Source organism: Saccopteryx bilineata, chromosome 2 (assembly GCF_036850765.1).
Source record: "Saccopteryx bilineata isolate mSacBil1 chromosome 2, mSacBil1_pri_phased_curated, whole genome shotgun sequence".
Lineage (NCBI taxonomy): Eukaryota > Metazoa > Chordata > Mammalia > Chiroptera > Emballonuridae > Saccopteryx > Saccopteryx bilineata.
The window spans coordinates 279,705,112-279,720,725 of NC_089491.1; the positions used below are offsets into that span (position 1 = coordinate 279,705,112).

Here is a 15,614-nt window from a genome sequence, read left to right on the forward strand (position 1 = left end):
GCTTAAAGGGCTTTTCAGGCTTGTGCCAGCAGCTGAAACTCCACTGTTTTCTTTTTTTGTCTTATTTAATCTACAGATCACAGAAGAGGGGGCAGACTTGAGTGGGAACCTTTTTCATCTTTCTCATTTAGAACGTTCTTCTGAGATGTCTTGCTGAGGTCTCGTCACGTGGGGGTTTCTGTGTTTCTGTAGAAGGCACCCACTAAACAGGTCCCTTATATGTTAAATAAGCAAACAGTTGTCTCAAAAGGTTTTATTTGTCACGTTTAAGTTACAGAATCAAAAACACAGACCCAGGTACCCATTTGTACACATTCATACCTATGTTACTAAACCTACAGAGACCCCATCTAATATGGCTGACCTTGGAACGTGGGTTTCAGCTGTGCAGGCCACATTAACAACGGACTTTTCTCGATAAATACCTGTCCTGTTTCAGATCATGGCTGGGAGGACACAGACAGATCTACATGTTATGGTTCGAGGGACAAGTGTCTGCGGATTTTCGTATCTGGGGGAGATCCTGGAACTAGTCCCCCACGGATACTGAGGGACAGCTAAGTTTTGAGGAGTCAACAAGTTATATGTGAATTTCCAACTGCATTGGGGGTTGGTGCCCCTAATAATACCCACGTGGCTCAGGTCAACTATATACCACCAACACTACCTCTTGAGTAAAAAATAACACATCTCTAATAAAATAATAAACTTGGTTATCGGTAACAATGCCAAATGTAAGTTAGTCTCACTTTTTTTTTTAATCACCCAAAAGGATAGAAACAAATATTTCAAGGGAATAGGGGAATTACCAAGTAGAGATGCAACATGTCCAGGTGAAGGTTTTGAAACATCCTGTAGGAATAATAAATGAACCTGTCAATCAGAGTCTTTGGGCGTGTTAACTATATGCAGGAAACTTGGGTTAGGAGGAAACATTTTATAAGGTTAATTACATTCTAGGCATTTTGTTGCGATGTTTTCGTCTAATAGTACAGCACTTCTGGGACACACCATATACAGAGTGGTAAGGAGTCAGGGTGCTGCCTACATCTGTTGAAAAAGCTGGTCACTAGAGGAGGTATCTGATTCTTAACACTGTGTAGGTTATTTCAACCAAATCCCGAGAGCCCAGTTCTCCCAGAAGAGGGGCAGGTACAGAACACTTGACGTCACCAAACACAGATGTCCTGCAGGTCATGGGGATGGAGCCATGAGAGCTTCCCTGTCTAGGATGTCACTACCTGACACACAGACCAGAGGACACTGAGCCTTAGGGGCCCGAGCGTCCCCTCTCCTGGGAAGTGCTGCCAGTGCCCATGCGAATGGGGACACGTACACACACACACAGACACGATAGTCCCTATCAAAGTTGGGTTCCTATGAGTGGCTTCACAGTAGCAACACAGAATTCCTCATGTCACGTTTCCATAGGAAAGGTTATATTTACACTGTCCGCTTCAGTCCTGAAGTTGGACCCCAGGAGCACGTGCCCCATGACCCCCGTCGTGGCGTCTGCGTAGGGCCCACCCCTGCGCTGAGGCTCAGCAGAGGAGAAGGCCCTCCTTGGCGGCCAGGCGCTGCCTGTGAATCTTGTCCTGCTGCAGCTCCTCGTGGTTGGGGTGCCAGAGCTTGGTGATGACCCTCTCGATGTTGAGGGCATACACGGTGTGGGTGGGGATGACTTCCCTGTGCACCTGTGGCCAGACAGGAGCACGTTTCCAGTTACACTCCAGGGTCCCAATTTTCCCAACATGAAAAAGGTTAGATCAAGAGGACGTGCACACAGAAGACACAGAAACCTATATGAGCTTTAAAATCCAGAGAACCTAACAAACCCCAGACCAGCTGACCAGAAAACAGGAAATACTGTTCTGAACTAGGAATAAGGGAACAAGGTCGTGTCCCCCCCCCATTCATTCTCTCTTTGGGGAGGTTGCAGAGAGGAATTAGAAAGGACTGTTGGGCCCAGGATTTGGAAAGAAAGTAGGATGAAGGATTTCATGCAAACAATCCAAACTGCGAAACAGCCAGGAAGCGGGAGAGTTAACTGAACACCTCTGCAGACCTGGGGAAACCACGAGCCTGGCCGTAAATCTAGGGGAACCCCGTAAGGAGCCAGGAGTTACCTGCAAAGCTTCGAACAGGTCGTACATGTTCACGGGAGGCAGGGACCTGGGCAGGGTGTTCCCAGAGCAGGCCAGCAGGAGCGCGGCCTGCTGCTCGGCCTCGTCGGGGTGCAGGTGGGAAGTGGGGTTCTGGCCTGCGTAGGGTGCAGAACAGGCTGGAGGGCTGGAAACAGAGTGTGTTAGGACATGGCGCTGGCCGCCCAGGGGGGACAGCTGGGGGGAGCGGAGTGGGAGCGGGTTGCCGGAACACGGCGTCGCCTTCCAGAGATCTTCAGGGGAAGTCGGAACCCAGTCATTTTCCAGCTAGCGCAGACCTGAAGTGACTGAAATTCTCATTTTTAAAGGCGGCCCATCTGTCGGGCCCAGCGGGGAAACAGAAATGTAGAGCAACTATGTATTTACCTCCCCCCTTCTCCCTCCCCAGTGTTCAATTTTGGCTCAGGACTCCCAGCCAAAATTGTTCCAGCCCTTAGAGCGTCCAGTGGAAAGGTTAGATCTTAAAGCGTAACAAGATCTTAATGCAAAGAAAATGAACAAGGACACCGAGGTGGAGAGGAAGGTGGACGCTCCTTCCTGGAACCAACAGGACCACCAACGACATGCCGGAAAGCAGGGCTCCACACAAAGGCGGCCACGGGCGAAACGCAGAGTAGGGCAAAGGACCCAGCTCCAGCCATGTCCCCAACATCCCCAGTCAGGACCCAGACATAATCGGCAGGAAGTTGGGCATAATTTCTGCACCCTAACACAGAGGACAGAACCTGTGTGACTAAAGAACACACAGGAGGCAAAGCCACGCGGAGGAGGTGACGCAGAGCACTACACACAGGAGACACAGCCCGGGGCTCGTGTCCTGAGCCAGTGCGGCCTTGGACAAAGGCGGCCCTGTTCCAGAAACACTTGCCACCCCAGCAGGAGCCCCGGGCGACTGGCCGCCGGGGAGAAGGCCGCACGGACACCTGGCAGGTCAGGGACGCTGTCCAGGGAATTCGCCACCACAAGGAGCCCTCTTTTTGGTTGTTTGTTCTCTAGAATGACTTACAGATGAGAACAGATGATCCCAAACAGATAGGCCTGCAAGAAACCGAGAATGTGACTCGTCCCCTGTGTAACCCGAACGCTGAGCCTGGTGCAGGGAGTTGCCCTTCAGCGTGAGCCGGCGGTCAGGGTCCTCGGGGGCGGGAAGTGGGCGCTGGCAAGGCCCGGCCCCGTGGGGGTCTACCTGGTTTCCTCCCATGGCTCAGCCCCCTACCCCACCCCGCACCCTGACTGTCCTGTCATCTTTCACCTTCATCACTCTTGCTGGAACTTCCCCATGACACTGTCTGCTTGGAGCTTGTGTCCCTGTCACTGTAATCAGATACAAAGTCCAGCACTTGGACAAATGCAGTCACTTCAGTCACCACGAGGATAATCCGATTTTTCTTTCCAAGAGGCTTATAATTGGGACAGTTTTTTGGGAAACTGTCCAGGTAGGACCAGACTGTGCATGGTCGCAGGTAATCACATCAGCTCACACAAGGGAGACTCGGGGTGTCAGAAAGGTCCTGGGGACCTCAGTCTGCACAGCGGTCACCCCCAGCTGTGCGGTGACGCCCAGCACGGGCCACTATCAGCTACAGCTACAGAAGTGAGAGAAGGTCTGCTGGAGCACCATCCTCCCGCCATCAGAAAACCCAGCCCTGACCCAACAATCATGGGCCACACGGCTGACGGAGGGCCGGGCCCTCCACCACCGAGCAGGGGCTGCCCACGTGGGAGCCTCAGAAAGCAGGGGACACATAGTCACACCACAGACAGCGGCCAGTTTCTAATAGAAAGAGTCAGCAATTGGCTAGTGACCATGCCAGGAGACGATGCAGGAAAGGAGGCTGGGCCACACTCCAGGTCCCCGGGAATGACAGAAACGCAGACCCCGATACCTCACAGTGGTCCATGACTCAGAGCCGTGGTACCACCTGGCAGGGACAGGTCTGTTCCAATACCTTTCTATGAGGTTGTTGTACACCACGACGCTGTTCTTCAGGTATGGCTGCGGGGTCACGTTGCTGCCGAAGGCGTATTTAAAGTGACCGTCGCGTAACCGGTAAGCTTTCCTTCTCGACACGACCGATGCCAGGATATCTTTGAGGTGGTTCTGCAAAAACGAGGAGGAAAATATAGCACAAAGTCCATTTAAAAGCAAGTCCTAGAACTTCCATTGACCCAGTCACGTTCACAGGCATTTTAGTGGACGAAGGTGGGGAACAGGCTGGCCTGTGTGGGACCAAGCAGATGCTCACTGCAGAGCAGAGCCAGACCAGGCCAGGCTAGGACGCAGGGATGGGGGGGGGGGCACTGTTTCTATTCTGTTCTTTTGAAGATGAGCTTGTTCTACGTGAAATTTGTTGTACAAAGTTTTATATCTCTAAATTGGCTCCTCTCAAAAATGCTCAGCTAGCTTTAAATAAAAGCACAGAACTCAGTGAATACTTTTTTTTTTAAGAGGCCGCCCACCTTGAAACGTGTTTTAAAATGGGACAAAAAGTTTCAAGAGCTGGGATTTACTGGGTCTAGTGCCCAGTCCCCTGAAGTCCTCCCAGGAAAAGAACCTTGGCTCTCCAAGAAGCCACATAAACAGACATATAGGACATAAACAAAAAGTTAGGTATTTGGTATCTCTTCACCTTCATGACAGCCAGGTGCACAAGAGAGGGTTGGACATTTTACAACAGACCGTGTCCTGGCCCTCCGTTACTAATAGGGTCAGACAGGGACAGGGTTTCAGTTACACCAGTACGACCATCTCACCTCAGGACTGGACGGTCCAGTGTATACTTTCCACATGCAGGATTCATTTACTGTTTTGTAACCTACAGTCTCTGAGGTACAGCTGAGGAAAGGGGCCCCGCCCCCCCTCCCCCAGAGAGCCCCTGTGCCCTCCAGACCCCCGTGTGGATTCTGTCTGATGATAGAATGGAACCACCGAGTGGACAGACGGAAACGGGCTGAGGCGAGAACCCCACCGCACAGACCCAAGTCCAACGCTCTCCAGATACAGAACACGGCAACACCCCGTGATGTTCACCTTTAGGATTCTCGATCTTAACTTTTTCCCCTTAAAAAACTGTTCCCTTGTCGACAAATTACACATCGACTCAAACATAAGGAACCCTTCTGAAAGCTCTGTCTCTTAAGTGGAGGCATGTGTTTGGAATGTGACACGTTTCTCCCTCAGAAGAAAACAATGCAATTGTTGACAATTCTGAGGTCAGAGCGACATCTGGGATCTTGAGCAACTTCCCAACAACACTCACACACACACACAGTCTCACAAACACACTCTCGTCACATGCAACCTGTACCAACTTTCTGCGGCCAGCAAACCCACCTCAACCGCATAGACCACGGCCGACACTGCCTCCTCAGTGACGTTGTCCAAGCCGTGCTCGTAGGCTGTGACAATCATCCTGCCTTCCAGCTGACCCCGCGTGGGCAGCATCATTGTGTGGGAACACAGTTTTAGGTCATCATCATCTTGGGGATCCTTTGCCACAAACTGCTGTGCTCCTGACAGGGGGTTCTGAGGCTGGAATCTGTGCTGGGTGAGAAAACTCTTCAAAATTATTCATTACAGTGGTGAGGGACCAAGAGACGCCAACGTACTGGGGAACCGACACACTGGGTCCAACGGCCCACGGAGTCCGGCCACCGAGACCATACCACAGGAGTTAAAACAAAAAGGGCAACTTGTCCCGGGCAAACAGCCCCAGATTCACACATGCCACGTGAGATGCAGGTGAAGGGGAGAGACGGGAGCACGCATGGTGGTTCATGCTGATGATTACCATCTCCGCGTGACAGCAGATAGTGCTCTGTGCTAAAAATAGCGCTGAGGGGGGAGGTTTAAAACTATTTCCAAACAAGTCAGAGCGTGTTCAGTGTCCTTGAAGCAAGCAGGTTCTGAAAGTGTAAGTATGTATATAACCAATCCTTCAGGTAAGCCCCAAGAAGCTGGCCTGACCCATGCAACAGTGTAACTACTTTAAGTTACTATTATCTTCTGCTTAAGAATCCTCACCCCAGAATCCTCACAAGACACAGTCATAGTAACTATTTAGAATCATGTTTGCTCCTCCCCACCCCCCACCCCCAACTCCTGCTCATAACACTTGAGCATTCCCGTGGGGAGACTCCGGGAGCCCGGTCAGTCTCCTTCACCGGCAGGACATCTGTGCCTGTGTAGCTTTTGCTTAAGCCTGACATACGTTTCACAGTGAAATATGTTGGATGTCTGTATCACAAAAGCAACACTTGTTGATGCTCTGTATAAAGCTTTCGCCTTTTACAAAAGCAACACTTGTTTTTTCCATTTTCCAGGCAAAAGACTGCATTTTACATCGACCACGTCTGTTTCTGAACTGAGGAAGCCCCCCCCCGGGGATACCAATGCCCTCCAGACTGAGTGTCATTGATATAAAACGTATAGCCAAGGTAGAAATGAATGTTTGTTGCTGTTAAACCATAAAACTATCGATACTCAGTCAAAATCTACAGATGGGATACTTCTGAGAAACTTGGTTCCTTAGAACTAGCCTGGAAAGAACAAGTTACTGCAGTGTGTACAAATCTTACAGCCAAATGCCGCCTGCGCCTTCGCTGCTGGTCTCCAAGGCCAGGCCCAGCCGGGCACTGCCAGGCTCCTGGCAGAGGACCACAGGCCTCCAGGACCCGCAGAACAGAAAACAGAAGTCACTCCAGAAAAATATCTCAGAGGAGAAAGAACACAGGCCTAGCTCTTGAATCATTGAAAAGCCATGAGGTACTAATGATAACATTACTACTTACGCAGTAACAAACCAGAATTATAAAAATTCAGGCACCTGGGAGCCACAAGCTTTGAACACCTTCACCAACTTCACAAAAGGGAATATATCTCCCCCCCATATGATGCCCCCGTTTTTCTCAACTCTATTACCGGTAACAATTTCATTTAAAAACATAAACCAGCCATTATCAGGATCTACTGAAGAACAACCTACATCAAATTTCTGACGGACAGAAGAGAGCTTCTTCCTTCCCTTCGGTTTTCCAGGTTTGGCTGCAGAGCCCCCAGTCCAGGGCAACGAACCAGCACCCTCTAAGAGACACAAAATAGTGACCATCAGAGAAAATAATAACAACTGATAACTGCTCGGTCTGTCTTCATTTGGGGCTAAAAAAAAATAAGGAACGCTCACATAATGTAAACAAATGATACTTAAAGTCAGATCTTCTCTTTCTATTCTCTAAACAGAACCATAAACTCCCTCCGCTTTTTTTCCAGCTGGAACCAGGCTGTGCTTTTAGGACTGGCCTGTTCTGCATGCTGCTTGCTACTGTTGGCTCAGCAGTGGCAGCAGTTCTGTAAAATCAGAATGGGATTCTCCGGTCCGCGATGGTGAGTGGAGTGCGTGGACTCGCCTCTCTCCCTCGGGACCCCACTAACGTGCTAACAGAGGAGAGTATGGAGCACGCAGGCACACACAAGAGGGAGATGACAAGGACAATGAGTGTGAGACAAGATGAGATCACAGCAGATTTTCAGGGTAGGCTGTGAAGGCGCTGACCCCCAGAGCGGACACGTGCTGGCCACGACCCAGGATAGCGAAACAATATGAGGGATCTAAGAACAGGCTGGTAGCTGAGGCTGGAGAATCAGCCTCCTGGGAGAAGTCTGCAAGGGTCTGGACTTAGAGAAGGTGAGTGCAGTGAGCACCAGGAGGGGTCCGTTAGACCAACACTGATGGAAGGTCTACACTCAAGCCATCCACACAAACCTCTCCCCTCCAGGATGGGCTCAGCAGCGAGCAGGAGTTCAGGGTGCCCTGTTCAGACCCTACCAGGACAAACAACAAAAGAAACTGTCTTCGAGAACAGGTTTAGGGTGGGAAAAAGCTGCCCATTAAAAGACCTTCTCTGCTGTTCTTTTTTTTTTTTCCTGCTGTTCTTTTTAACATGAACATATAATTTAGTGCTATAAGAAAAAAAATCAAAGTAATACAAGCTCATTATAGTTCACTTGAAAAAATACCCCTCCCTCAATTTTTTTTTAAGAAAGAAAAAAATCACCCATCATTCCTAGCAAAACATTATATCCTTTTTGATATTTTTGGAAGAATGAGTTTTTAAATCTTTGAAAACAAATACTCCAAAGTCCCTCAGTTTAAAAAGACCTGTTTGGGAAGTCAGATTCCTCCTTCCATCTCTTCAGGGGTCTCCCGCAACTGGACCTTACTTGGGAAGACCAGCCAGCCTCAGAGGACTCCCCAAAGAAATCTTTCCTAATGAACGGAGCTGGGCCTTAGGGGACGCTGCCGTCTGGTGGCGAGAGACTTTGGGTGAGGACCAACGGTGGTAGCACAAGGAGAGCTCTGGGCAGCAGCTGGGTGCTGGCTGGGAGCCAGCACTCCACATGTTGGTTGGATGGGGCCTCCCGTGGTTACTTTGTTTTGTTTTCTCTGAAGCCTGTTTCCTAATCTATAAAAAGAGGCTCATACCTCCCTGAAAGGTTGTTGTGCGGATGAAGGATGAATGATGAACGTTAAGACACGAGCGTGTCCAGTCCAGCCTGGTGCAGCCAACCCCTCAAAAATTACTACTGCCCTGGCCTGTTGGCTCAGTGGTAGAGCGTCGGCCTGGCGTGCGGAAGTCCTGGGTTCGATTCTCGGCCAGGGCACACAGGAAAAGCACCCATCTGCTTCTCCACCCCTCCCCCTCTCCTTCCTGTCTCTCTCTTCCGCTCCCGCAGCCGAGGCTCCATTGGAGCAAAAGATGGCCCGGGTGCTGGGGATGGCTCCTTGGCCTCTGCCCCAGGCGCTAGAGTGGCTCTGGTTGCGACAGAGCGAGGCCCCAGATGGGCAGAGTATCGCCCCCTTGTGGGCGTGCTGGGTGGATCCTGGTCAGGCGCATGCGGGAGTCTGTCTGACTGCCTGCCTCCCTGTTTCCAGCTTCAGAAAAATACAAAAAAAAAAAATTACTACTGAAGTCATCTTTCCTGCCCAGCTTGGAAAAACAGAAGACTACCCACTTGCAAGGGTTACAAGTACAAAGACCTACATTTTCAGATTTTACGTTGAACAGAAATCACCTCTTTGTTGCAAGCCAGTAGTAAATACTTTCATTTTGAGAGACTCTGTTTTAGGTGTTGATGGACAAATAATGTCAGATTCCAAAAATTTCTTCATTTATTTAAAAATAACCAATGTAATAAACATTCGAGACTATCAAAGGCTTTAGTTAATTAAAATCAGCCAGCTATACTTATTAATACCTCTCCATATTTGTTTGACACCTTGTATTTTTTAAAATATCTGCATTTTTTTTATCACCCCGTAGGGTTGATACCACTGTCTCTATTTTATAAATTAAAGCAAAGACTGCCCAACCATTAAGTTCTTTCTCTAAGATGACCCTGAACCCAGGTCTCGACTCCGTCATTCGGGGTTTTATTTCCCATCCCTTATCTGTTGTGCGTGTGACACTTCGGGATACACCTGCTGTAGAAGTAAGACCTGATTCTTGTGATGTTGGCTTTCTGACCAAGTTAAGTTTTATACAATGGAGTGGGCTACCTTGATGATCCAACTGGCTAAAGACCACGTCTCTTTAAGTTGAACAGGACACAGGAAGCGGGCACTGTGTGAGCCCACGCAGTGAGGGTACAGTGAGGGCACAGTGAGGGTAAGGGGGCTTCTCTGAGAGGAGGGAATGGGCTTCGAGAGACCTTCCCCGAACACCCTGCCACACAACAGAAGTCAGCAGGGAGGGATGATGCAAAAGACTAGCCACTTCTTGATAAACCTGGGCTTTTAATAAAGGAGCATCACAATCACCACAAGACCTTTTTTTTAAAAAAAAAAATACAATGTAACCTACATCAGGAGGGCGAGGCATCCATTTCTTAACAAGAGTAAGTTTAATCGTGGGAAAAACGTTTCATGTATCCAGTTGTTTGTTTTTGCCTAATTGACTCAAAGAAGACGGTTGAAAGAGGTGGCCTGTACCACTTAAATCAAAAAACTGAGGGGTGCAGGGGTGGGTGTTTCTGTCAACACCTATTCAGGCTGAAGTGACAGACTGAGCTCCCTCCCACCTCCCAACAGGCTGCCGTCCACGACCCTGTTTCCCACCAATAATCTGCCCAACACACACGCAGCAGCGCTAACCTACCTTCCAGGTGTTAATGTCTCCCGGGAGCATGCACGTGGAAGCCCAGGTTCCCCACATGTTGTGACCCCCACTCCCTCCGCTGACGGAATTCCCTCCCCACACCTGCAGCCCTCCCTGCACCTGCTGCCAAGCCCTCCCCCACCTCTCCTGACTTCAGTACCTAAAATCTACCTGGGGTGGGGGGGTCAGACCAACCGGCAGCGTGAGTCCAGGGGGATCACCTGCTTTAAGGAGGTTCTATTAGAAGAAAGTGGACCTAACTGTAACATTTGTTCTGAGCCCTTTGAAGAGCATTTTGCTTGCAGACACACGAGTAAGTGTCTGTTACAGGAAGCCCAGAGTGTGGGACTTCGCTGCCCAACGTCCCGGCCGGTACTGTCGCTCCCTTACCTGGTGTGGACACCAGAATCTGACACCGCGTGAGAATCGCCAGGAGGAACTCATTGTGAGAGTGGACTGGAACAGGGAAGAATGGTGCAGGTCAAAGACAAAATATTTATAATGCAAGACCACTATTTTAGTCTAGTGTTAAGGATTTTACATATCCCTGTTCTGCCACTCTTTATACTTGATTTTAAATATCCACATTAAAGGGACCTTACATAAAAATAAAACCTAAAACCAATTTTCTTTTTTAAGTGAAAATACTTCAACTTATTGCAAATCTTGGAAAACTCCGGAGCACAGAAATAACTCCCCAGGTAATTATCTTACCATTGTCCTGCGTGAGGAGTCTGTGAGCTTCAAGGTCAAACTCCTCTTTGCTGATCTTCTGCTTGAACCACAACTTTAAGTTGGCCCAGTACCTGCAGAGGCACAACCAGTATTAAGACCCAGAGGCTCTGCTTCTTCCCGGGTTCACTGTCCCTGCTCCAACTCCCAGGGACGGACATGGACACTCCTTGGCATTAGGGGCTGAGTTCCCCGCCACCTCCAGCCCAGAATGTGACTGTATTTGGAGGTAGGGCCTTTAAAGAGGTCATTGGTTAACATGGAAGTATCGGGGTGGGCCCTAACCCACTGTGACTGGTGCCCTTGTAAGAAGAGATAGGTCAGAAAGAGGGGGGTCAGACAATGGCATCTACAAGCCACGGGCAGAGGCCCCAAAAAGAAACCAACCCTCCTGACACAATGATGTCAGACTTGCAGCCTCCAAAACTGTGAGAAACGAAGGTCTGCTGGGTAAGCCCCCAGGTCCGTGGCTTTTTGTTCCGGCTGCCCTGGCAGACTCATACCCCTGGCATTCAGAATACCAACAGAAGGAAAGTCTTCCCTGAAAGGGACCAACAGGTAGTCCTAGGATCAGACTATGAGCCTCCCTTCCCTTCCTCGCTGTCACCTCCCGAAAGACCACCTCTTCAGAAACTTACATTTAAGATGCCTACTTAAAAGTATTATTGGCTATAGCTAATGACGCTTATATTGCCTAGCTGAAAGTGGCTAAGCTAAGAGAGATCTTAAAAGTTCTCATCACAAGAAGAAAAAAGTATTAACTAGGTATGGTGATGGATGGTAAGTAGACCTAATGAGGTGATCGTTTTTGCAACCTGGACGTATACCAAATCATCATGTCATACGCCCAAAACTAATGTTATTGGTCAATTATATACTTCAATTTAAAAAAAAGAGAGATTTATATTTTTTAAATGTGTGTTTTATGGGTTGGGGAGTGGTCTTTCATATTGCTTCTGGGTGACCTCTCCCCCTTCAAATGGAGTCCAGTTTTCATCTCACTGGCTGACGTAGTCGGTGTCTAAAACAGCCCACCACCAAAATCCCTGTGGAGAATGGATATCAGAAGTTTAGCGGGATTTAAAAAAACCAAACGCTCATTGTAAAAATAACCGGTTAATTCAGTGGTTCTCAAACTTTTTGAAGTTGAGGATCATTTAAAATCCTACAAATAATTGTAGGCGCACTATATACAAATTTCTGAGAAATATGTTAAATAATTAGTCAAATATTAAAGAAAAAAAAAGTCCAAGCGTGCTTTTATGGTAATTAAATAAAATAAATACAACAAAATTAAATTTATTCTGACATTAAAAAACATTTTTATGTTACATTTTTTGAGTTATGCTTTTTAGAATTCGTAAAAAAGAGGGGTTAAAATAAAAAAACAACCCTGGCCGGTTGGCTCAGTGGTAGAGCGTCGGCCTGGCGTGCAGAAGTCCCAGGTTCGATTCCCGGCCAGGGCACACAGGAGAAGTGCCCATCTGCTTCTCCACCCCTCCCCCTCTCCTTCCTCTCTGTCTCTCTCTTCCCCTCCCGCAGCCGAGGCTCCATTGGAGCAAAGATGGCCCGGGTGCTGGGGATGGCTCCTTGGCCTCTGCCCCAGGTGCTAGAGTGGCTCTGGTCACAACAGACCGACGCCCCAGAGGGGCAGAGGGTCGCCCCTGGTGGGCGTGCCAGGTGGATCCCGGCCGGGCGCATGCGGGAGTCTGTCTGACTATCTCTCCCCGTTTCCAGCTTCAGAAAAATACAAAAAATAAAAATAAAAAAAATAAAAAAAACCCAACAATAAAATTATCTTTTTATATATATATAGATACATTCTTAGTAAGATTTAGTAAATTCGGCCGGTCCTGGCACAAATGTGTTAAGTATTTTCATTCTTGTGTTTATAAGAAACATAAGCCTGATGTGTCTTAGGGATTTCTTCAATGTTTGGGCATATATTTGAAAGGCAAACTCTCATTTCCTCATCAATACACTGAATAATTCCTCTCTTTTTATTCTTGTGTTGAGTGCAGAAAACCCCCACCATACATAGCATCTTAACTTGACACCAAACAAAGGATAGAAGAAACTTGCCTCCAGTCTTTCCGGGGGAACATGGAGGGTAGTGTAAACAATACAGCATCACAGCTGAACAGCCTTTTGCAACCTAATCAGGCAAGTGAGGTGGGGGCTTAGGCAGACTGTCAGCTTACAGCCAATTCCCCACACCTCTGTCCCCCCAAAATCTAAACTCAAAAAATCCTGTTGGTTTTTTGGTCCCCATTTCTCTGGAATACCATAGGGTGCACACTTTGAGAACCACTGGGTTAACTGGTAGATGAAGCAAAGATCCAACCTTTTCTAACACAACATTTTAGAAACAGGAGTAAAACACAGGGGTTTTCACATCCACACCCCTTGTTTCAGTGCGTAAGGAAGTGGATCCTGTTCACAAAAGAGGATTAAGCATTACTCAGGGCATGTCTTACAATCACTTTCAGGTCACGCTTGTTTACTTTCTAATGCTCATTTGAGTTCCTAACAGGAAAAAAAAGGCAGAGATTTCTTAGCGAGAGGGTTTAATGCCCTTTCTGCCTCACTGAGCCCCAACCAGAGCTTCCTCCTGTTGACTGATCAGCCTCTGGGGTCTCAGCAATGGATCTCTCTGCACGTAACTGGCCATGGAGGTGCACAGTTGCAGCCAAAGCTTTGGGTTCATGTACAATATATTATTATTATTTTCATGGATTAAAAATCTCAGCCTTAATGGTGTCCTAAGGTTGCCCAAGATCCATTTCATTCAACAACCAAACCTGTTTAGTTCTAGAGCTCGTCACCACGTCTCAGGCAAGAGTCACACGCGCGGTACTGAGAATAATAACTTCCCAATAGTGGACACTTAAGAGGCCTTTTTTAAAAGGACAGGAACAATTAGGAAATGAAGTACAGATCTTTTCCCAACCTGTTGTATCCAACAAAAGAGGTCAGTAAACGTGAGAAAGACGTCATGACTGAAAAGCCCCCATCACAAATTTACAAGGTGCAGACATACAAATGCACGTCAGGAGGAGTGTGTGAGCTTGTACAAGGCTCTGCAGGGGAGCTGTGCCAACGTGACACTGTCCACCTTCTCCAGCGGCAAGCTTTGTCACCCCAAGAGCCAGCGCTGGCTATCCAGAGTTGAAAGACTGAGTCCCCTAGTCCTGGTCCCTAGGGTGGCTTGCTCTATACCCAGAACCAAGTGGCTATTTTCCTGAGCAATACCAAAGAACACAGCTGGTCAATCTCTACAAAGGAGAGGATGATGGTGACAAGTCTACGCGGGTCAGACCTGGAGAAAATTAGTAACATGTGACCAAGTCATCCAAAAAATGAAGCACCTATTTGAACATGTCACTAGGGTATTATCCGGCCCCAGCCTTGGCTGAATGGTGAGTTTAACACTCGCCCATTCAGCATCTGAACCCACGATGTCCTTGATGCCCTGCTGTAACCTGGTGAAAGTGTGGCTGGGCACCTCTGGGGCCCTTTGCACCCAACCTGTCGGGTATCAGAGACAGGAAGCAGAGGTGAGGGCCCTAATCCTGCTGTGAATGACTTTGTAGTTGGAGTTACTAACCTCTCTGGGTCTCCCTTCTTCTCATCTATCAAACGGATATAACTGCTCCTGGCTCACATCTCTGCTGTCAGGTTAGAGAAGACAGTACACTTAAGTGTCCGCTACTATTATTCTACCGGAGGGTCTGTCTGCATTCCGAAACTGCCGTCCAAGGCGCACCCCGATGGCGCCTCCGCCTCCAGGAAGCCCTCCTAGGGGCGCCCCGCAGCGGGCCCGCACCCAGGCAGCAGCAGGCCTGGAGCGTGAAGCGCGCTCCTCCTGCCCCACCCAGGGCAGAGTCCCGGTGCCAAGGGAGACAGGGCGGCCCGCTCGGTGCAGAGGCCCTGCCGCCCGCGACGCCAGGCCGCCCACACCGGGCGGTTGAACGGCCCGGGGTCGAGGAGCCCCGCGAGGAGGCCGCTAGCGGCGCCGCCGGGGCTTACTGTTTCACGTTGTCCCCTAGGGCTTCGCTCAGGTTCTTCTTGGCCGCCTCCAGCTCGCTCACAAAGGTCGCCATTGCTCCCAACTCTTGGCCCGACCGCAGACCGCTTGGCCACCGCGACCCACAACCGAAAAACCAACGCGGTGGAGGCCTTGCGCAGGAGGCCCAGCCCGATCCCGCCCACCCCGCCCCGCTCCGCCCCCCGACGCTCAGAAGACGTAGGTTTGGTTGTCGGCTTCGCCCGCTTCTCCGAAGGGAAAGTGGGCGGGGCCAATGCCAGCTCTGCCCGCTTCCCTCCCTCCAACGGCAAGTCACTGGTCACGTGACCGCTCCGCGTGCACGGCGGGCCTGCAGCGCCGCCTGCTGGGCTGGCATGTTCCTCCCTTTCAGTCCGCCTCCTGGCTCGCGAGCTCCGCCCATGGCTCCAAGCCCTGTCAGCTGCATGAACGAGTGTCTTCATCCCTCCGGGTGGAAGAGTGAGTGCAACGTCGATTTTAGTCTCTTCCTCGGCTTTATTTTTCTCCGGGACCTAATCATC

The 15,614-nt window shown here is 49.4% G+C and overlaps 1 protein-coding gene across 3 annotated transcripts; it reads right to left on the minus strand.

Moving 5' to 3' along the window:
- Positions 1–244: 244 nt before the first annotated feature.
- On the minus strand, positions 245–15,225 carry TADA1 (transcriptional adaptor 1). Of its 3 annotated transcripts, XR_010729327.1 has the most exons (9): positions 15,078–15,225; positions 11,031–11,122; positions 10,707–10,772; positions 7,148–7,245; positions 5,497–5,706; positions 4,112–4,263; positions 2,127–2,289; positions 1,448–1,694; positions 245–852 (listed from the first exon to the last, which is right to left on the minus strand). XR_010729327.1 is itself a non-coding variant. In XM_066261040.1 (8 exons), the coding sequence occupies exons 1-8, from the start codon at positions 15,149–15,151 to the stop codon at positions 1,542–1,544; spliced, it is 1,008 nt and encodes a 335-aa protein (XP_066117137.1). In that variant the 5' UTR covers positions 15,152–15,225; the 3' UTR covers positions 245–1,541. The 3 variants fall into 3 exon arrangements, 2 of the variants coding, with proteins under 2 accessions (XP_066117137.1, XP_066117138.1); XM_066261040.1 differs by having other exon boundaries at positions 245–1,694; XM_066261041.1 differs by lacking the exons at positions 11,031–11,122; positions 15,078–15,225 and having other exon boundaries at positions 245–1,694; positions 5,497–5,701; positions 10,707–10,760.
- Between the last annotated feature and the right edge of the window lie 389 nt (positions 15,226–15,614).

Excerpts from the sequence above, each read along its gene's own strand:
- TADA1 (XM_066261040.1), bottom strand. The coding sequence starts at position 15,151 with ATGGCGACCTTTGTGAGCGAGCTGGAGGCGGCCAAGAAGAACCTGAGC. Across the intron at positions 10,773-11,030 it reads ACTCCTCACGCAGGACAATG|TCCACTCTCACAATGAGTTC; the intron begins GTAAGATAATTA and ends TCCCTGTTCCAG. Across the intron at positions 7,246-10,706 it reads GATTCTGGTGTCCACACCAG|AGGGTGCTGGTTCGTTGCCC; the intron begins GTAAGGGAGCGA and ends TGTGTCTCTTAG.